Source organism: Nilaparvata lugens, chromosome 3, assembly GCF_014356525.2.
Source record: "Nilaparvata lugens isolate BPH chromosome 3, ASM1435652v1, whole genome shotgun sequence".
In the NCBI taxonomy this organism is placed as follows: domain Eukaryota; kingdom Metazoa; phylum Arthropoda; class Insecta; order Hemiptera; family Delphacidae; genus Nilaparvata; species Nilaparvata lugens.
Window position 1 is genome coordinate 22,402,641 of NC_052506.1, and position 22,610 is coordinate 22,425,250.

Consider the following 22,610-nt stretch of genomic DNA (forward strand, 5'->3'; position numbering starts at 1 on the left):
GTTCTGATATAAGTGATATTCAATAGAAAAACATATAATCTCAATGTTTTCAATTTTATTGAAAAAATTGAATTTTGTTCTAATCCTTCAACCCTGAAACTCTTTCAATGCTACTGGAATATCGTGATATTCCACATATAATTGTGATATATTCTACAAACAATTCTGTGGTTGAATTGGGAATTTGAGAAGGTTGCAATTATTCACAACTTGGCAATGCTGTAATTTCTTCGGATGGAGGTCCAAGCCTCATTTTATTTAAACTTTAGATCTATCTATTATTGTATATTGTATCTACTGACCGTCCTTGTCGTTGCTAGCCGCCCCCGGTCGCTCCTTCTCAATGGAGGGCGAGTGCGAGAGTCGACCGCTGCCTCCAGCCGCCGCCCCCGCCTTGCCAAAGCTGATGGTGGCAGAGGCTGGTTTGCGCTGCTCGTCTCGCTCCATGCCGCGAGTCAACGCCTCAAACTTGTTGATCGACGCCATCGAACCGCCGCCTCCGGCACCGCCTCTGCCGCCTCCGTCGCTCCCGCCTCCACCGCCCATCGACGCCGACTTGGACGCGTTGGCGCCGCGACTCCACAGGTTGAAGTTGGCCGATGAGCCTAGCGTTAGGTGGCGTGGCTCTTCCGCCTACAAACACAAATTACTCATTAAACCAACATCAATACCCAATCAATTACCAAAAATCGATACTAAAAAAGCAAAAGAGGAGAAATAAGTGGAAAATAGCGAAAACATACAGATATGAAGTATTATTTTCATACAGATTTGGAAATATACATCTGTATTCTACTATGCTCAACACTTAAAACTATGCATTTTACATTTTCAGATTGAAAAAATCGTTTAAATGAAGCTCATAATTTTTTAAGGGTTTTCGGACAGTCAAAAGTCATCGTGCACACATACAATATTTTACTAAACATGAACATTTCAACTAAAGTTTATTTTAAATACAATTACAATCATATGAATGCTATGAAAATTGATATTTTTTTCTTATGCGAATATCTGTAATCTTCCAGAGTTTGGCACCAAGCTATCACTTTCTCATCAGTGCGTTAGTGTTCTACAGCGATGCACTAAATGCAACTTCAGAGAGAAGATTAGACAAAACATCATCGAGAATATTAATAGCTTGATCGGCCATGAAAGTAAATGTGTTTTCAACAGATAGCCTATCCAAAACTCATACCAGTAAATCAGAGCCAATAAAATTATGAGTTGATCAGTTATCAGATTTAAAAAAGAATAATCACTAGGAAAATCAGAACCTGATAAAAAATTTGAAACTTATAATCCAATCAAGTTGATAATCAACTTATATATTAAAGTTATGTGTCTCTTTCTTAGTGTGAATCTAGTTTCCAAATAATTCAAGCCTCAATCTTAAAGCATATATAAAAGTATAAAAAAAACCCACGATGAAAAATAATCAATGATCAGAATACGTTAATATAATCACAGAGTAACATTCATCACCCAATGCTCTGAATGTGTATCAACTGAATTCAAAAGAAGAATTTTATATCAATTCATCGAATATAGAAAATCTTACAATTTTCAACTGGAGGTTTAGTATACTATACTGACAGTATTTCAACAGTAAACGTTAAAACATGAATATTTGTTGAATATTATTTAGATGACAATGAATTAGATACTGCCAGAAGACAGAGCTCACGTACTGGCATAACATTAAAATGTAAAAACATGCTTCTAAATTGAAAATACCTTCAGCGTATAAACGGAACCTGCACACAAGTTTAATATTTGGCACTCAAGAATTTATCATAAATATTATAAGTATTATAACTGAGATGAGTGAACAAGAGCCATGAGATGTAAGTAGGCCTACCTGTTGTTTGAGCATGGTGAGCCGGAACGAGTCCATGGCATAGGACTGGGTCTGGCTGCGGAAGTTTTTGTTGCTTCCGGCCATCTGCCAGCCGTCCTTGTCGTCGTTCTGGTTCATGCTGCGGTTGCGACCGCCCCCGCCGCCTCCACCGCCTCTCCTGTCGTTGTTGTCGAATCCGCCGCCTCCGCCACCGCCCCTCATGTCCTGCCCCTTGCTTCGGTGCGACTGCAGGGCCAGCGTCGTCTCCATACTCTCACGGTTCGCTTCGCGCTGAAACAAGTCACATCAAATTAGCCACTAACTAATGAACAAAATGCAATCCAGACAGAATCAAACGATTTCTTCTAATTTTCATTCAAACACGTGAATAAGATAAAAATACATTAAATGGCTTAATCAAGTACCAAAATAACAGAATAAAATACCCTAACGACATAAATTAATGTATAAAGAATCGCTTATTTGAGAAACACATATCCATTTTTTGCCATTTTCACTTTTTAACTGAAATTCATTCTTCTAAAGTAAATACATCGTTTCATACAGAAACAACACTAATACAATGTTTCCTTGGGCAACAGAAATTAAATTGAATATTCAGTTCATTTGAGAAACCACACATCTACAATACATATGTGATTACGTGTGTTATCACATGTGTGATTTATGATGATAATAAAGGTACTAGTAAATTTGAAGAGTGACTGACGCCTCCAGGAGGCGGCGGTGAATCACACAGCAAAATATATAAATTGATTAAGGAGAAAAACATGGACATTAAAACAGTATCAAGTTAATCATTCTATTAAGACAGTAAACAACTTATATATTTTTCAAGTTTGTGAATACATCTTTCATTCAATCTTCAATGAATTGTTCAAATAAAACAACTATTGATATTTTTATTATGCCATTCTTCTTCATTTATTTGAGAAACCACACATGTCCAAATTAAAAAAAAATTATTGAATTGACATATTCAAGAAATAAATTTAGGAATCATCTCAGAATCAAGTTTTTTGAATATGAAAAAAACCGAGATTGAACTAGTAGTTTAGTTGTAATTATGTTTTTCTATGTTCCTGAAAAATATAATTTTGTGGGCATGTGCTGTTTCTCAAATAAGCAATTCATTTAGAATACACTCATCTTATAAACGCAATCAAATTCCAAAACTAATAGATGTAGACAACTAACAGACTAATGATATTATGCTCTAGTTCTCAGTGAAAATATCTTTCAATATTTTAAAAATACTGACCAGCAATCAGATAAATATTTATTCTCATCAAATGAAAATCAGCACCCAATGCTCTGAAATTGTGTATCATCATGTACTTGGTCAAATTTTCCTAATAAGTGTAGGGGGATTAAAATTACTAGATAGAATTAAACTGAATATCGAAAATGAATTACAAATAATACATGTTGTTCGATCTACAGTCGATTCATGGAAAGTGGAGCGCTTTTATGTGTGAGTATATGAGTAATTACTCATATCCGCTGTCAAATTGCCGGTCTCTTAAATACCGGATTGGTGATGCTTGAAATACACACTGAATCACGTATTGTGCTTATTGAGTTCAGTCTTTGACAAATAAGTTAGATGGCTGCTGTGAATCGGTTTTGCTGCTCCAAGTATCACTATCACGTATCCGTGTTAGTATTATTTGTAATCTTAATGTATTGACCTCGCCTTGTGTAATTTATGTATTTTCTGGCTAAAATTGAATAATTGAATAGGATGTGAATGTTTGTTTACGTCGTCTCTGCTAACATTATAGATTAAAAAACCCGTTTGCGTCTAATATTATCTTGATTGAACTTAGTTTAGTACCTGAATCTGGTCCATAGTCTTAGGGTTGTTTTCGTCGCGCCGCGGCACCCACTTGTTCTGCTTGAGGTCGATGACGTCTTGCAGCATGAAGCGCACACGTGACGATAGCTTCGAGTTTTCGCGCTTCTGCGACAATTCCTTCATCGTCGCGAAGTAAGTGTCCAGTGACGGTAGCTCCTGAACACACAACACAAATACACCATTTTAGACAAACCGTGCGATGCGCCTGAGCTTCAATCGTTTCATCTCAAAATAGAAATTCATTACATCTATATAACCAACAATCCGACATCAACCCAATAAATTAGTTTGAAGAATACGCATATTAGACAAAAAAAAAGTAGTACAATAATTATAAAAATATAATATGTTCAAGTCACAAGCAAAAGGTTGAAATTGTAGCTGTGTAAGAACAGCTGACTTTTTCTTGTGACTGAACCATCTGTATATCTATGTATGAATATAACCATAGGTATTTACAATATTTATCATTAGGCCTATATAGATATATTATATAATTTATAAAGTAATAATAGTGTTATTCAAGTAAAAGGGATAATCCCACCATTATGTATTGTTATATGTAATTAATTTTAATATTTGTAGCGTTACTTTACCCTGTGTATAGTATATTATATGATATAATCTGTTGTACTATTTTATCTATCTAAATAAAATTCATTCTAATTTAAAATTATTTAATAAAGTGTTTTAATAGGGCTACTTGAATTGTTCAATTGTTATAGAAGTATCATCTTCATACTTGAGTACATATATACAGTAAATAAACACAAATAGTTTCGTGCATTCATGCCATTTTAAAGTGTCGAAATTGAGGGTACTAGTAATTTCTAGTAATTATTTCCATCTCCATCATATATCATACCAATACCAGTCATTTGATGAGAAACATCGGAAAATCTGATTTAGTCAGGTCTGGCGTAAGACTTCTTCTGTTCACACCTGATAAGTATCAGTCGTTGTAATTTAAATCTGGGTTTGATGAAATCTTCTTTGAAAAAAATGATAGTTCGATTGATATTTGAATTGAGAGAAAAAATCAAGCTGATTTTACTGATAGTTTCTGGTAAAACTGACCAAGCAGCGTAAGATTAAAAATAATTTGAGAGAGAATAACCAATACTCACATTCTTCTTCTCTCTGACAGTCTCGTTAATTTTGTTAGTGGCATTTTCCAACTTTTTGCCGATTGTTGTCAATAATTTACAAAGACATTCTAGCGGCTCTTCCTCGTGCTGACGCAGAAGATCATTTATACATCTATGCATAATTGGTGCTGTTAACATATCTAATATATATAATTCGCCAATAAACCTGAAACATACCCAACAAATTATTTTTATAATCCAAAGTCAATTTATACGATTTTATTTTACATTTAAAAATATAAAAATGAAACCTGTGCACATATGGCCGCAAACCTTTGTTTTGGTGCAAATCATATGTAATTTAGTCCTGTACAACGTTTATTCTATGTCATTAATTTTGCAAACGTATCTTCAATCAATACATAAGGATACAAAATTATCAAGCCATTACTTATGGTAATTGCAGGAATGTAAATCAGGTCAATAACAGTTCTGATAAGTTTAAAGTTGTTATAGAGGTGAATATTTTACTCCATCAATGAACATTGATTCTTTTACACCTTGTGTTATAACATTTTCTTCCGATTCACTTACATTTAAAACTTGGAGTTGAGAACCTTATTCTAGTTTTAGTTGAAAACAGAATAAAAAGTGAAAGTTGCTCTCACCTAACATTTCCTACTGATTTTTTTCGTATCCTCCTTTCTTCTTCTTCGTAGCTAAGTTGAAGTTCTCTCTTCTTTTCCTGGAAACAATGCAACAGAATATGCATTGAGATCGACAGCATTGAGCACATCTTATGTAATTAATTTAAGCGCAAAGATAAATTAATAAATTCGGAATAATAATGATTTTTTAGAAGAAGTATCCCAAATCAATGTATATCCATTTCCAAGTTTGAGGTATCTTAGCACTCACTCGAAACCATATTAACTCTTTAATCTCTGCCTTGACGTTATTTTTGAAATGGATGATGATATGCGTAAGAATTACCACCTCTAACATCACAAACCTAAATCTGTTAGTAGTACGATCATTTATTGGAATGACCTTTATGGTCAAGACGAGGAGAGGATTCATGATTGATGCTCCATTATATTGAGGTGAGTATTGATTGAATGGGAAGTATTGATGGTGTACGGAATGTTGAATGTTCAAAATGAATCTTACTACAAACTTTACAATGCAACAATCAATCAGATTCAAAATTTAAGAGTAAAAGTATGTATAATTGAGTAGCATTCAATTCAATCACATAAAAATCGTTCTTAATAATAGAATAATCATAAAAAACTTACAATATCTGAACATTCGTCGATTTCTTTGAGCCTTTTCGCACTGTCCAGTTCAGCTTTCTTATTACTCTCGAACTCGAGCTGACAGCGCATGATCAGCGACTTCCTAAACACCACCTTCTTCTCGTTCTCGCCGTTCTTCTCGTTCTTCTCATTGGGGAGGTCCTTCACCTCCATATTCGACACCAATTTGCACATTTTCGCATACGCCTTCGAGTAGCCCGGCTCGGCAATTGCCTGCAATAAATCAACATCAAATTAATTCATTATAGAGTTCATGTATTGAATTTCTACTTATTAAGAACCTAGCATAATTGATGAAACATAGATTATGGTCATCTTACATTGTGTTTATTGTATTATAATATATATATATATATATATATATATATATATATATATATATATATTATATATATATATATATATATATATATATTATATATATATATATATATATATATACAGAATTTTAATTTTAGCCAAGATGAAAGGATAACTCAAATTTTTAATACTAATAAATCACTGATTCTGAAAATGTGTGATTTGTGATATAGATGTAACTGAAAAGGAGCAGCATCAATAATAATAATACAGTAGACTCCGGTTACAACGCGGTTGAAGGGACCTTCCGGTTCTGAGCGCTATAGCCGGAGCAGCGCTATAACCAGTGTGGCCATTTATCAACAGTGGAAATGGGTTCTAAGACAATCAAGCAAAAAACAGCAAGTTAAATTACTATGCCATTCTTATTTTATATACTGAACACTTTAAACACGTTTTTGATAAATATTTGAAGATCTTACTTCCCAAGATATTCATTGATAGTTTTTCTATTTTTCTAGAATTTAGGAATTTTCTGTCTATGCTACTTGAAATCTCATACAAATTTGACAGTATCATGTCATCATTCTCATTCTCTCTCCTACACTCATAAAAAAATTAATTGTTTCACTTGATTGAAAGACTGAGAAAGAGTTGGAGGCTTCAAAAATTCCTCTTTCACTTCACAATCTGCTTCAAAATCACCTACACCACTGTCAGTCTACTGACAATGTCCAGTTCACAAAGTCTTTTCAGTACAGTAACAGAGGGAAAGAGTAGGGGCGATTGACACCTATAAACTGGTTATAATAGGGAATTCAAATAGGTGGGAAACGTTCTTAACTATTCCATAAATAGCACTTTTGTCCAGTCACTGGTGAATTGATTAATAATAGTCTATTTTGTGGAATTTCACTCACTGAGTGCAACAATAAAGCTATGGGACATTATGTGAAAACAGCGCTATATCCGGAGATACACAGCGTTATAAAGGGATCCGAAATACACATAATTATACGGGATATTGGCCGGTCCTGTCTTGTAAGAGCACTATAACCGGATTAGGGTTCTAACCAGAGTCTACTGTAATAATAATAATACTAATTTACAGAGCAATGAGTAAATACAACCAATCTACAAATTATTGCTTAGAACAGAATGTAATAAAAAAAATTTTATGCGTAGTGATTTGTAAATATACATGTACTAAACAAATATTAATTTCATGAATGTAAAATTTTCAATATGGTTCCTTTGTCTACATTCTAACTCGCGACACACCCGTTCCAAGTGGAAAACACAACAAGCAGAAAACTCAAATAACAGAAAAAATGGCAGATTGTACATTTTGCAAGACATAAAAACGTACCTTGTCAAAAACGAGGTTGATGACGCCCTCCAACCTCTCGGGGGTGTCGATGGGCAATATTTTAACTTGGCTGACTAGTGTATCGAACTTCTGAGGCGTCAATTTGTTCAAAATTGATCGCGCCTTCTTGTAAAGCTCCTGCCAACAAAAATCATCATCATTATATTCATTGCCAAGAAATCGAAATATAAAATTACTCAACTAATAAACAGATATAATGGAAAAGCTAATACTGGTATAATATGATTGAAGGGAGAGGAATAATATCTCTGTTATCTCAAGTTCACATGAATAAAATCATCAAATCCATAAATCAATTCAATTTATTCACAACCAACAATAAAAATTATATGCCATTATTTCAACGACTAGTTTCGACCATAACTTAGGTAATTTTCAAGTTGAAATGTAAAAAACATTTTCTACATTCAAACTTAAAAATTACTCAAGTTATGGTCGAAATATTTCAATGTTTTTAATATTAAAGGGTACTACAAGGGTACTATATATTTATATTGTTTTTATTAATGGTACCGACATTTTATCATAAATTTTAATTGACAATAATTATTATAACGACTGGCATTCAAAAAAAATTCTACATTTCAACTCAAAGTGAACTAACTTATGGTCGAAACTAGTCGTTAAAGTTTAATTAAAGTTTTTTATAATAAAGGGAACTACACGTTTTATCTTGTTTTTATTAACGGTACAGTCAATTTATCACATCATAAATTTTAATTGACAATAATTATTAAACATCTGGCATTCAAAAATTTTAAATAAGATTCTAGCTGCCAACAACATCTCCTCAATCGAATAAAAAGCCCCGTGTTTGAATAATTTAGAAATTTTGTACTTGAACGATTTATTTATTTATTTGAGATACATATGAGAGCACAATGATAATATCCCATAGTTGCTCTCTTAACACATAATACACGTAAACAATTCAAAATTTTATATAAATATTGAAAGAAAAAAAGTATCTACGAAAATTCTCTCTGAAAAATATCCAGTACAGAAAGTTTTAAGATTTGTAATCTTTATTACGGGTATTCTCAAACAGTTTATTGAATAATTTTATCCCCGTATATACATACATCTTTTACGTTTTTGAAAGTCGTACCCGCCCGGTATTTATTTGATTACGCTCTCTAAACTTGGATCTAAAACTTGGATCCAGAACTTAATCCGTACTTCAACTACAGTACTATATTTCTAAATAAGTATTGTAATGCCAGTGAACTTCTCGAACAACTTCGACGACTAATATGAAATTTGTTTAAAGTTGAGTCAAAGTCAATTACTTTATTTCCAAATAAGTATTGTAATTCAGGTAAAATTTCAAACCACTTGATTATTAATATCAAATTTCTTCAAACTTCAAATTGTCAATCTGTTTTCGAGGTCAAAGTTATGCTACGTTTGACAGATAGGCTTTCAAGTCAGACAGATAACAAGACTTCAAGTCTGGGTGTCACACTGTGTGATCATGATGTTCAGGCCAACCACTTGTATGACTTAGTCGGAAACTGTAACGTTAGTGTTCCGTTGGAGGTATGCAGTAGTTCATTTATGCTCTTGCAGGTGAGCTACTACAAACGACTGTAGGTTTACCTGTCAACCTAATCATTCAGAATAACCACTAATCAAAGGACAAGTGTGTACACACATGCTCGTCGTCATACATGTTCAATCATCAGGGAAAGGCTTTGAACATAATTTTTTGATGTTAGGGTTTTGTATCTTCGATTTTTTCAAGTTCATTTTTTCTTCACTGCTCTATTTAAGGTTGCATTATTGTTGTATCAGTGTAATTTGTAATTTCCAGTGGTTCATCTTATTATATTAAGCGAGCAATTTATGTTTATCTGTTTATATTTTTATATCTGGTTATTTATGTTCAACGGATCTCGAAAACGGCTTCAACGATTTTCACGAAATTTGGAACATAGTAGTTTTATGATATAAAAATTCGATTGCACTAGGTCTCATCCTTGGGAGAACTCGCTGAACGACATTAAAAGGATAATTAATCCTTGGCTGAAACAGCTGTGAATAGTAAAAAAGTGAGTGAGCGAGTGAGTATGTGAAAAATCAAAATATCGCATCCCCGAAATTCATAAGATGACATATTATATCCAGCTGTGAAATATAAACACGATCATTTAAGAAAATTGTGTTCTGTTTATAAATAAATAAAAATAACGAGCGAAGCTCGGTGCCCCGATATTTTACTGTTATTGGTTGTTTATTATAATTATGTTGGATGCTGCTGACGTACAGCTGTTTTTGTTCGAAGCATTTCGCTGATGACACAACATACATGACGAGTTTTTGTGTAACACGTGTCCTGTCGTTAGTGGCCACCCTTAAAGAATAATTATTACAACTCACTGCTAACACACAAGGTTTCTTATGAAAAAATGTATCAAGTACATCGATTCCCAAAAGTGTTATAAACACTAGTAATTTGGATTAAATGACATACCTGCGTCTTCTTCTCATCCTCGTTCATGTCCTTGGCCTCTTTTAGCCTGGTCGGCTTCCATGCGTTCTCCGAGTCCTTGAGCCTCTTGTCCTCCCTGAGCGAGGTGGACACGTGCACCGTCTTGACGGGGCCCTTCGGACCGCCCCCGCCACCGCCCTTGTTGCCCTGCTGGCTGTTTCTCTTTGGCACCGACTGCAACGCAAGGCAACGCACCAATCAGTCACACAATCGCACACCACCCAAACATCACTACAATCGACATACGATGCTATTCAGAAACGAGGAATTCCATAAATGTTTCAACAGCCATTTCTGTTGGATTGGTATCATCATGCGCAATATGAATATCCAATGAAAATATTTTTACAACAATGTTCATAATCATAATATTAATCGATCAATCTAAAGTTAGATGTATCAATATTTCAACATCTCACTAAAATTCATAGAATGAAAGTAAATAACGGAAATAAAAAAATATAGAAAAAATCATAGTCATTTTTTCAAATAAACGCAAGGTTCAAGTTATGGGGAATCTACTAAGATCAAATGGTCTCAAACTAATACAATAAAAATAATTGCCAATAGCAATATCAATCTTGCAACAACAAAAAAATAGGAAAAAAGAAAAGACTGAAAAAACACAAAAATGAGCATTCAGAAACGAGGAATTCCATGAATATTTCAACAGTTATTTCTGTTGGATAAGTGTCATCATGCGCTCAGTTAAAATTAACACAAATACGTTTCAAAATAACTGTAATTTTTATTTCATTGATTCTAAAGATGGTATCAACGACAGCTTATTTTAATTTTTGGTTAGTATCAAGATATCAGTAATCAGTATTATTTATTTATTCATTTATTTTTACAATGAATAATACAATTATGACCTGTAGAGAACGGATGTAACTTTCAAAATGAAATAAGCAATCAGAAACGAGGAATTCCATAAATATTTCAACAGAAATTTCAGTTGGAATGTTGTCATCATGCGCTTATTGAACAAGTACGAAATTGTATTCTATACCGAAGTTTCTTTCATTCTATTCTATTGAAAATATAAAGCAGGCTTCTGTTAGGCTCATTGGACTGAATTTGCTCATTGGATTGAAATAAAAAAAAAAAAAAAAAATTAAAAATTGCGATTTAAATCAACAATTTATATTGAAAATCACCACCAACTTTATCTACACCTTATCAAATTTTGTTTGAGAAAGTATCAAGTTGATTTGAGAAAGTATGAGTAGTATTCTCAAGTATGTGAGAATAGTTACTTGTAATTGAGAGAATGTCAGATGTAGATGAGAATAGTCAATTGTATTTGGGAAGTCATCACATGTAATTGAGAATAGTGAATTGTATTTGAGAAATCGTCAAATGTATTGACTATTGAGTCAATTGTATTGACTATTCTCATTTACATCTGACGTTTTCTCAAATACAAATGTTTATTCTCAATTACAATTGATACTTTCTCAAATACAGTTGTAAAAGGTGTAGATGAATCAACAGCCTTTTCAATTTTTAAGTTGAAAATCAAAAAATTTCACTAGAAAATCAACAAACTTACACATGAAAATCGAAACCTACTTCAACTAGGAAAATTAACAGGTTCACTATTTTGTCAACAAATAACTTTTACTTGGAAAACTACTGAGTAACATTACTGAACATTCTCTGAGAAATTTACAACTTCCACTCGCTATTTATGTATGATCCAGTATATGTAGGTACATTTTATTAATCCAGTGACCTCCTGTGAAAGTGGTATAGGGATTAGTGAAATGTTGTGCACTTACGCCGCGCATACTGCTGGACTTGTTGAAGAAGTTGGGCGTAAAGTCGTGGCCGCCGCGACCCGGCTGCTGCGCCGCGTAGCTGATCTGGTTGGTGAACTTGTTGCGGTTGGCGGCCGCCGGCTCCAGCTGCACGATGTCGATGTTGGGCAGGTTGTCCGGCTTCCGGGTCGCCTGTGGGTCGTTCTGCAGACCCATCAGGAACTCACGGTCGTACTTCTTTTTGCCCTCTGGGTTCAGCGGACTCCACTGGTCTGAAGTCACAAGTCACACAAGTTAGACTCGGTTTTTAGGACACTGCTTTGATATAATGGACCGTCAATCTTATAGATTTAATGTCCGTTAGGTTGGGTTGGGTATATAGGGAACTATGCAGTCATATAATTTCCACTGACTTTCTCTTGTGAATCTCACTATAGACAGATCGAGTAGTTCAGACTTGCATTCTGAAACGAAATAATTCAAAATCTCCCATATATTTATGAATTTATTCGCCTATTTCTTCTACTTGTGAGAACAATGAAAGCTAGTTGTTTATTTGAGGAATGAAATGAGTTATTTGGCAACAAGAGTGCAAATTTAAAGCGGTAATAAATTTTATTGCTAGCTAGCATCAACAATGGAACTTTTTTTCATTAAAATATTATGGATGAATATAAATAGAATTAGCAGTCAGCAACGAGGAATTCCAAAATATGTATTTCAACAAAAGATTCTGTTGGATCGTTGACATCATTTGCTCAACATATAATCATATAATTTATAGCGTATCATTTAATGAATAAATGATAAGTTCGTACCGTCCTTGTACTTGTGCTTGAGCACAGGCTGTTGAGGGGTGGTGGCCTGGGTGGGGGTGGTGACATCGGCTGCCGGGGGCGGCTTCTCGATGAGCTGGGGACTGTTGTTGTTGTCGCCAGGGGGCTCCACCAGGGGGGGTTGGCTCCCCTTCGCCAAAGCAGACACCTTCATGTTCTCCTCGTTCTTAGCTGCCACTAGTTTCTCTTGCAAATCGTCCTACAATAAACAATCAAATATATTATCAAAAATCAGACTTGAACAGCATGAACTCGTTGTTACAGATATTTCAGCCACAAGAAAAAGGTCAAAACTGCAGTGGCGTAAGGGTGGGTTGAGTACTGCGCATGCCATCTGGTTTGCACTAGCCGGCAGTGCAGCCAACCTGACTGGCTGTCAGTAATAAAAAAATCATCTCCATAATCAAATTTTCAGTTCAGAGTGATGTTTCAACTTCCATACCTATACTTCCTATACTTCTTCTCGTTCAACACTTTCGTGCTCCCGGTTGAACATTCAAATTCGATTGAGAAATGAATGATTCAAACTCTTCTAGAAAATATGATACTTCATGCATGAGGACTCTAGAAATTAGAAACAGTGATCAGATTAAAAACGTTGTAATCATGAAAATTAAAATCATCACCCAATGCTCTGAATGGTGTATCATCATGTCACTGTGTAGGTGTGTTTATGAAATTGAATATTCCACAATGTTATCAGAATTATATCGAATTTTATCGAATAAAACATTTAAAAAACGAAATACAGTTACTGTAAACGTTATGCTTATACTGAATCAAATTGAACACAGTCTGATTCAAAACAAAAAAAAAATGTTTATAATATTGCATTTTAGGTTTTACATGTGTTTTGAAAGGATTTTTTATAGGGTCAAAAATACAAAGTAAATGAAAACGAATGTTGGTGGTATCTCACGATTTTTGACAAAACTTGGGAATACTACATGGTACTTGTAAATAAATTACAACGTATAAATAATATACGGGTTTGAACTAGAGCGTGCAATATTTGAATTGTAAATTGATTTAATAGAACAATTGGAATTCATAGATCATCTAATGTAGTAGAGATGGAGAATACCTAGGATTTGTCATTCAATACAAGAAATTCAGATTCAACGGGAATATGACATTACATTTTCATGATAAAAGATTTATAACATTTCTCAAAAAACTAGAATAATTTCTTGTTGACATTTTCCTATTCCAACCACTCATTTCTATCATTACTGAATCTACTGAATTGTCATCAGTTTATATTCGCATCCAAGTGATTCACTCGCACATCAAATTGGCCGTTCCACATAGGTGACCAGCCTCACTCCAATAACTGTGAGCAGCAGCGCACCTTGGTGTGCCAGACTCGAGGCATGCATGACCCACATTCGGGTGCCAGCCAAGGTTGAGGCGAGTCACATCTTGGCACTTCATCCACCCCATTATGTACCAATATGTACCGAGCAGTGCCACTACCCTACATTAATAACAAAAACTACTGCACTCAAAATATCAAACAATTTTACTTGCCCTCCAAATAATATCAACCAAGTTATGTAGTGCTATATAAATGAATTAGGTACGCATAAACTTCCATCAAAGATATCTTCCTCAATTGAATGACCTTATTGCATTGATAGAAATCAATTGATTCACTTATGAAAATGTCTTCCAAACTGATTAAATCTAGGCTATCCATTTATTAAGTTATTGAAATTATATTTTACTTGAATAAAAAAGTGTATTGAGATGGTATTGAAAATTATTGTATTGTAAGGAGGCAAAAAAGGGTTCCAACTGTCATCTTAACTATAATAGTTAATATCAATTTCCCAAAAGTAAACCACCTAACACACCTGTCATCACCTCTATATAACACGTGTAATATATAATAATTCAATCTATATTTTTAGCATATCCAAGCAAATTTCAACCTAACGCTTCTAGCCCCACTTCAATGAAACATATTACAGCATGAAATGCTGTACTATACACAGCATAATATTCTGTAATGTGTCCTTTCCAAATCCTTTGTAGAACAACATGGAGTTCATATGTTCTTGCAGGAGTGATCACACGATTGCTGTCTGCTAATGTTGAACAGAATGTTTGCACACACTTTCTAGTCTGCGTGAACACACGCTCAAGAAACTACGGTATTCTCTTAGCATGGGACTTGAAGCAGCAATTGTGTCGTACCTTGACGTCAGCAGGTAGTTTGTTGTTGATAGTGGGGGTGTCAGGTGAGGAGACCACCTCCTTTTCGTCGACATTGTTCTCGGGGGTGGTGGCCGTGGTGAACGCATCCATCTCCGAGCCACCCTCCTTCTTTGCGCCCTTCTGGTTGAACTCCTTCAACTTTTTGTTCTTCTTGGTCGCCTGTCGCTGGCATGCTTTGCCTAAAACACACATAAACAAACCAAACTTATTACTTAAACATATCCACAGGGAGAACAAATAATAGAAAGCAACATCAATACAGAGAACAAATAACGTGAAACAATTCATGAACAGGTCCTCATAATAATAGTCCAGTTCAATAATTTATTCAATGGGTGAATAATGATTACTACAATGATAAAATTATATATCAAGAGCTACCGGAGAACTTGACACACAGAGACCGGCCAGCCGTTCATAGTTCCAGCGTTCTTAGGGGTATAAATGTATCATATATGTTTAGGTATGTCATATATGTTCATCTATGGTGTTTAATTTGCAATAGTAGTTTATTCTATTTCCAATATTCTTCCTTCTTGTAACTCAACATATCATAATGTATCTTGAATCAATGTAATTATTGTGTTATTGAAGTAATTATTGGGAGTAATCCTATTTGCTTCCATGATTTCTCTAACAAATAGAAAAATATCCTCCTCTCACCGCTAACCGCTATGTGTAATATCTATTACGTTCCTAGATTTAGTCCAGATGACGGTTACGTTGATTATCACACCTGCATGTTTACACCATACAGCGAATTAGAACAACATCGATCTCAAACATATTCATAAATCTGTTAACTAATTCGAGAACCTATTCACAGTTGTGTTGAGCAACGGGTGTTGAACTCCACTGAGCTTGAAGTGAACCAGTGCAGCTGATCCAAGATATTCAACAGAGCTAAATAATTCGTGTAAAGAATGATGCCACTCTATAGCAATACAAGATTAATAGGCTATAGTAATAATTGCAAGAAATTGTAATGGGTTGATTTATGAATGTAATTTATCTCTTTTTAAATTTTATGAGCATTCAGTAACGAGGAATTCCAGAAGTATTTCAACAGCTGAATATCTGATAGTTCGTGTCATCATGCGCTCAATAAAAAACTATGGTAATTAAGAAAAAATATTGTAATTTGTGAAAAACATCAACTGTAATTTTAGGTCAGAAAAGTGATCAGATAAGAATGTATAATCATGAAGATATAATCATCACCCAATGCTCTGAAATTGGGTATCATCATTTCACTGTTTCAAATAACCTTAATACATAAACAATGAATTGTGTAGATATAATGCAGTATTGGAGAGCCCAATTCAGTATGAAGATACTAAAAAATGAAGGAAAACAATTTTGAAGGCCCTAAAGGGTCCTGCATTATGACTTCCATGTTCCACCTGGAACTTTAACCTACTTTTTCCGTCTAATCACGTAATTGAAATAAAATGAGTGATCAGATTGAAAATTATAATCATAGAGATAATAATCATAACCCAATGCTCTGATATTGAGTATCATCATTTCACTGATTCTATTCAAATAAAGCAATAGAAAATAGTATTCAAGAGACCAACATTCAGACACATTCACATGAATCCTGCAATTTCAAACAATGCTACACTATAACAATATTTCAATTTCAGATTTTCGAAATGAGGAAAATTTCATTCAAGAGAACAATACATCCATTGAAAACTAAATTTGAACCACCACATGAAAGAAACTCGATATTTTTAACTATTTCATCAAAAGGATAAATTGATACACCGCATATAATATAGATTCAGGAACGAAAAACAGTGATCAGATATAAAATTATAATCATAGATATAATCATCACCCAATGCTCTGATATTGGGTATCATCATTTCACTGATTTATTGACTCAAGATAGGTTTCAGAGAAAGAAGGAAAAAGCTTTCAATGAGTCAACTTATCAAATTATTATTTAACCTCTTAATAACAATGTTATTATTGAACGAAAAAGATTGGATGGTTACATTTACGAAAAAGATTGGATGGTACCAAAGATCGAAAAAGATTGGCTTACAATGAATTGAGATAAGATAATCGAGACTCGATAAAATTCACTAATTAGTGAATGGCTGTGACAATAACAACCCCAATTCAGACTCCGAGGCAGATAGTTGAGCAATTTTACAGAGAGCAAGAGGGCAGCAAGTGCAAGCGAGATAGAACGGATGATAGCAATGCGAAGTGAATCTGAACCCAGATACAAAAATAGCTGGCATCTTCAATAGTGACTCGGCGCACTAAATTTAGCCGCCCTGTCACACAAAGCAAAGCACGATACTGTCAATGGAGGAGGCATAGGCAAATAGGTGAACATAACTACCACAACAAAACCAATTCATCACCATCGTTCAACTAAATATTATAATTAGCAACTAATTAGATGATCCACATCCTATTCTTTATTCAAACCACCACACTATGTCAATCACATATTACATATTACGTAATCAGCCCTTACAACTGCATACTCAATATAGTCTACAACATGATACACTTTTATTGCTAAATGGAACACATACAGAGATAATTATATGATATACGATATGGGATACACGATACACAATAACAGATACACGTATTTAAATATAAACTTAAGTGTAGACAGTAATATTGTTGAAAACTGGTAAGCAGTCATTTTGGATAAAGCTTGCAGTTTCCATAAAAAAATGAAAATTGTTCTAGTTGAGGGTTGGATTCCAATTTTACCTGGCATTTATTGTATCATTCCACAATACAAAACACAAGCACAAGTCTCTAACATCCCTTGGTATCATCAACAAACAGAAATTACAACAGCCTCAATAATTATGATATTGTATCTGTGCGAACGTGGATGATTAAATTGATTTTTTTTTCAATGAACATCATCAATCACTTCAATAGCTTACTGATAAAATTATTGGCAAATCAACCCACATGACACAATCTAGTGGCAACACAATCACAAATCACAGATGACCGTACACTAAATCACGTTTCATTTGAAAATTGAGTTCAAGAACAATGAGATGCCGGTTTCTTGAAATGTCACGTACGATAATATAGAAATACCAAAATTGAGGAAAATTAACACCGCAAATAAAATGCAGGTTTGATTCAACCGTCGACATTTTTGGAAAACCACTTGAATATAGTTGAAAGTTGGAAAAAATACCCTGGTATTATAATATGTGAAATGATATCACTATTTCTTGATATTCTTGTATTAAATTGGGTTTGTGAAATTACAACCAACTTCTAAATGACAAACTTATTTTACACAAAATTATAGACCCACCAACTTATTGGAGCCTTCAAAGTGGCAAAAATGAAAATTTTCAGATAAATATCCCCACTCAATTCGAAAGAAATCATTTCTCAACAAAAATGCTGTATTAGCTATCAAACAAAAATAGGCCTAGGCAATTTGAAGTAGATAATCTCAAAATATATTAACCGACAATTTTCAGTCATTTATCCTTGACTTTGTGAAACAATAGAAATCATTTCCCTTATCACTTCCTCATTTCCTGGCACAAGGCAACCACATAACACAAATTTGTCAAAATTAAGGTCAGAAAAGTGAAGATGAACCGATCACAATAGCTTCTCAGCCATACAATAGTTCAAGATAGGAGAAGAATGCTATGATCTCAGAAAATACACAATGAATAATTAAAAACGCTGATTCACAAAATGAGATGATCTCATGTAGAAAGATGAGAATTTAATGTCAGTGGACGTGATAGTGAATGAATCAAAACAGACGAATCAATTACACGAAGAAGACTCATGCTTTGTTAACAAAAAATGAGAATTCAACAGGTCTTGCAAGTGTATAAAGTACACAATAATTTTATATGAGACAAGTGAAAGAGCTCAGTTAAGACAACTGAAAGATTTTGAGAACGTTCATGTTTGGAAAACCTAATTCGACACATTGCAACTTATTTGGTTAAAAAAACTATATTGAGCGCTATCTCAATAGCATATAACAAATCCTGGAAGCATCTATGTTTACACAAACTTAGAGTGGCATAGCTCGTTCCATAATTAGGACATCGTAGATGAATTGCTAAGAATGCTACAGAAATATAGACTCGTCTAACTCCAAAAATTGAACGTTCAATATAATGAAATCTAATAAACTTTCAAATGAATTCTATTTATACAATAACTTAGATTTGGAAAACATATTAAGAATATGGCAATGATACTAAGTTTGGTGAAGACAATGTTCCAATGACTTTATTGGGAAATGATCGGTCGAACGTTGGTTGCGGAACGTGGGTTTCTTCTCGAGTTACATAATAGAGTAGAATTTATGCACCGAAATTAAAAATTCTCGATTTGTCTGAAACTTGTTTTGATCATCAGAAATCTAGTTGATCTGGTCACTTCAGTGGTTTGGAGCACACCTAATTCATCTACCACCATAATGATAATTGTCACAATCATCATAATAATTATTGCTACCGCTACTTACTCTTTCACAGGTTTCAGATAAATGTGAACATCTTCATATAAATGTATCCGCTTCCTTAAACCTTCCACCCTTACTTTGCCCATTCAATATGTTCTGACAAATAATTAATTATGAATTCATGCATTATTTTCAAACACTCAGCTTCCTTATCTATAGACACTATCCTCGCCGTCCCCTGAGCAAGTCTAGGACTCAAGTGGGCGGGCATCATTCTCAGCAACTGCCAACTTCCATTACTACTATAGCTTCCCTGTTATGATAGGGTTTCCAGCAGTGTAGGTATTATCGAATGTAGTGCCATTATACTGTTAACTATACACTGTAGTCCGAATATCAAAATATTGCCATTTAAAAGCAAAAACTTGATCTCCCTAACCTACCATTTTACCTTTAAAACATTATTAAACAGAGCATTTTGGTTCCTGGACAGATGTGTGATTTGATATTATTTTTTTATACTATTGATAATAATTTCAATACCGATAATACCTACACCAGATACCCCAACCCCCAGAACACTCTAGGTTCTTCAATCTTTCTCTCACATCATCAACTATACCTATACCCAGAATTATTAGGACTTCATACCAACAAACTGAACACTTCATGCGACAACTTACTGTCCTCCTCGACAACATTGTCGGTCGAACTCTGCCTCGAGTCGTGGTTCAGTCCGTTCAGTCGACTGTGCAGATCGTCGCCGTCAACGACCCCGCTTCTGTTGTGAGGGTGATCAGTTGTTACGGGCAGACTGTTTTTGCGCATATAATCGTCGTTACCATCCACTTTTCGCCAGTTTTGCGATCGATTCATACTCGAGTTTCTACTCGAGTTGCGACTGTTCCTACCGCGACGCCTGCTTCGGCGTCTCGGAAACGTGTTGTTATTGGTTGGCTCCATTTTAAATCACTTCAAAACCGTCCGACAACTTCAAAACTATCACAATCACAAATTTCAATCCACTCACATTATAACCAACAATTCAACACTACAATAAAAATCTCCAGTAACTAGCCTGAGTTATTCCACCTTCACTGTCGCCCACAGTATTCAAGTGAGAAATAGCGTTTCAACAACCTATCACAATAATTGATATCTAACAATTTCATCACCAAATAGCCATAATAATGTTTTCAATCTTTGGTCCGAGATACCTCAGATACGTCGATTTCGTCAACAGCAACTAGTAGAAAAAACGTCAAAAATTCATAGAAGCATCAACTCTATTATTGTAACTAACGTATTATTGTAAGTAACGTAGTACTAATGTTTATAATAACTATTTCTTCCAGTCGGTCTGAGTTATTATTAGTAAGGTTAAGTTACAGTCCTCCTACACATCTATCAATTTCTATATTATTGATTTTTGAACTCTATTATAAACTTGTCGCCCTGTATTACATACTTTTCGTACTCTGATAAATACCGTAAATTATTTGTCAGGAATAATGTCAACTGCTTATTTATCTGTGAAATATTTTTTATTTAATAAAATGACTACAGTATCCTCAAGAGAATCGCAACCGTTAAAACCAACCGTATATCACAAGAATCAGCTATCGAATTACAACAGTTCTCAACCACCAATCAGATATTATAAATAAATCAACCAACTAAAACTCCAACCAACACTTCACAATTATTGCTAAACAAAGGTCAACGTTTGGGCGTTGATCGTTGTTAAATATCTAAGAAAATAAAATCCACAAAAACAAATCACAGTTGGAGAGACAACAACGTTCACAACAGAATAATACGAGGACAGTTTGTGTTGGTAGGTTAGAGAAAAATGACTTGAAAGAATTTAACCTAACATCTCCGACGGTCATTACAACGTCACAATAATTATTCACTGAAACGAAGTTTTGTTCTGACTGCAGTAGAAACTGAAATGAAGCTGTCTACTTTACACACAATCATACGTTTTGAAATATAACTGAACTTGAGAATTATATTGTAGTTATTGAAAATATTCTGGAAATACAACGCCCCTGCACCACGAGACTACGACTGAGGAGCTTCGATAGCCACAGTCCCACACTGAGTTACTTCTCTCAACTAGTTCACTATTTTTAAACAGCTCGTTTCACATACACGTATATGCACACACTTGAGAACACACACACACTCACACAAACACATCCCATCCTTACAGCTGTAGTCTTTCTTCTACGACGGCCATTTCAATGCAAATAAAATAGCAGTTAATGTCGCTACTATTTCAGGTGACAAACGCCATTCAACTAAGCTCCATGCTGATTTAAATATCGAGTGTGTAAAATTATACTATACATCAAAAATTATTTAATCTACTTTACCATTATTGTTAAGCTTCCGTAAAATTTCAGAATATACCGAATCATGTAGTCTAAATTTTGTTATAATGAATTATATTGGTACTGAAAATACAAAGATTTCTAATACTAGTACTAGTACAATTTTATATGAGAATTAATTATATGAACATCAGATATTAGGAACTGCATATTAGGATACAGTCTGAATATGTAATACTGTATCTAATTATATTCATACATGTTATAAATATAATTAGATACAACACACAACTGGCGCATAACCGGCCCATCATTATACTCGAAGCATTATACTCGAAAACTCAACTCTGTTCAGTATATAAAACAGAACTAGGGCACAGTCATCAAAGGAAGCAAGTGAGTAGCGAAGACGATTTCCTCAAGTTATATGATATTTATTATGTTATCAATTCAACCCTGTTGAAGATTTTCTCAAGTCATGATATTTACCTATAACTTGAGAAAATCTTGAACAGGATTCATAGAAAAGAATGGTTGACAAACCAAGTGCATTGAGGTCAAATTATGGTTATCACTAATTTCCTAATCTACTAAGTATGAAAGTCTAATACAGTATCAGGATAGATAATGCCTGCATAAGCCCTAATGATTATTATAGATGGAAATGGCCAAAATAACAGTAGGGGGTTATGAACCATGAA

The 22,610-nt window shown here is 34.2% G+C and overlaps 1 protein-coding gene across 1 annotated transcript in view; it reads right to left on the bottom strand.

Moving 5' to 3' along the window:
* The window catches only part of LOC111060653 (eukaryotic translation initiation factor 4 gamma 1-like), a 138,341-nt gene that overhangs the window by 11,586 nt on the left and 104,145 nt on the right, over positions 1 to 22,610 (bottom strand). The window contains exons 12-22 of the mRNA XM_039422741.1: positions 15,106 to 15,305; positions 12,889 to 13,105; positions 12,092 to 12,342; positions 10,290 to 10,481; positions 7,796 to 7,933; positions 6,106 to 6,339; positions 5,476 to 5,552; positions 4,847 to 5,033; positions 3,699 to 3,875; positions 1,862 to 2,131; positions 303 to 633 (exon numbers count right to left, since the gene is read on the bottom strand). Of these exons, the coding sequence (XP_039278675.1) occupies positions 303 to 633; positions 1,862 to 2,131; positions 3,699 to 3,875; positions 4,847 to 5,033; positions 5,476 to 5,552; positions 6,106 to 6,339; positions 7,796 to 7,933; positions 10,290 to 10,481; positions 12,092 to 12,342; positions 12,889 to 13,105; positions 15,106 to 15,305 (2,274 nt within the window). The remainder of the gene's footprint in view (positions 1 to 302; positions 634 to 1,861; positions 2,132 to 3,698; positions 3,876 to 4,846; positions 5,034 to 5,475; positions 5,553 to 6,105; positions 6,340 to 7,795; positions 7,934 to 10,289; positions 10,482 to 12,091; positions 12,343 to 12,888; positions 13,106 to 15,105; positions 15,306 to 22,610) is intronic.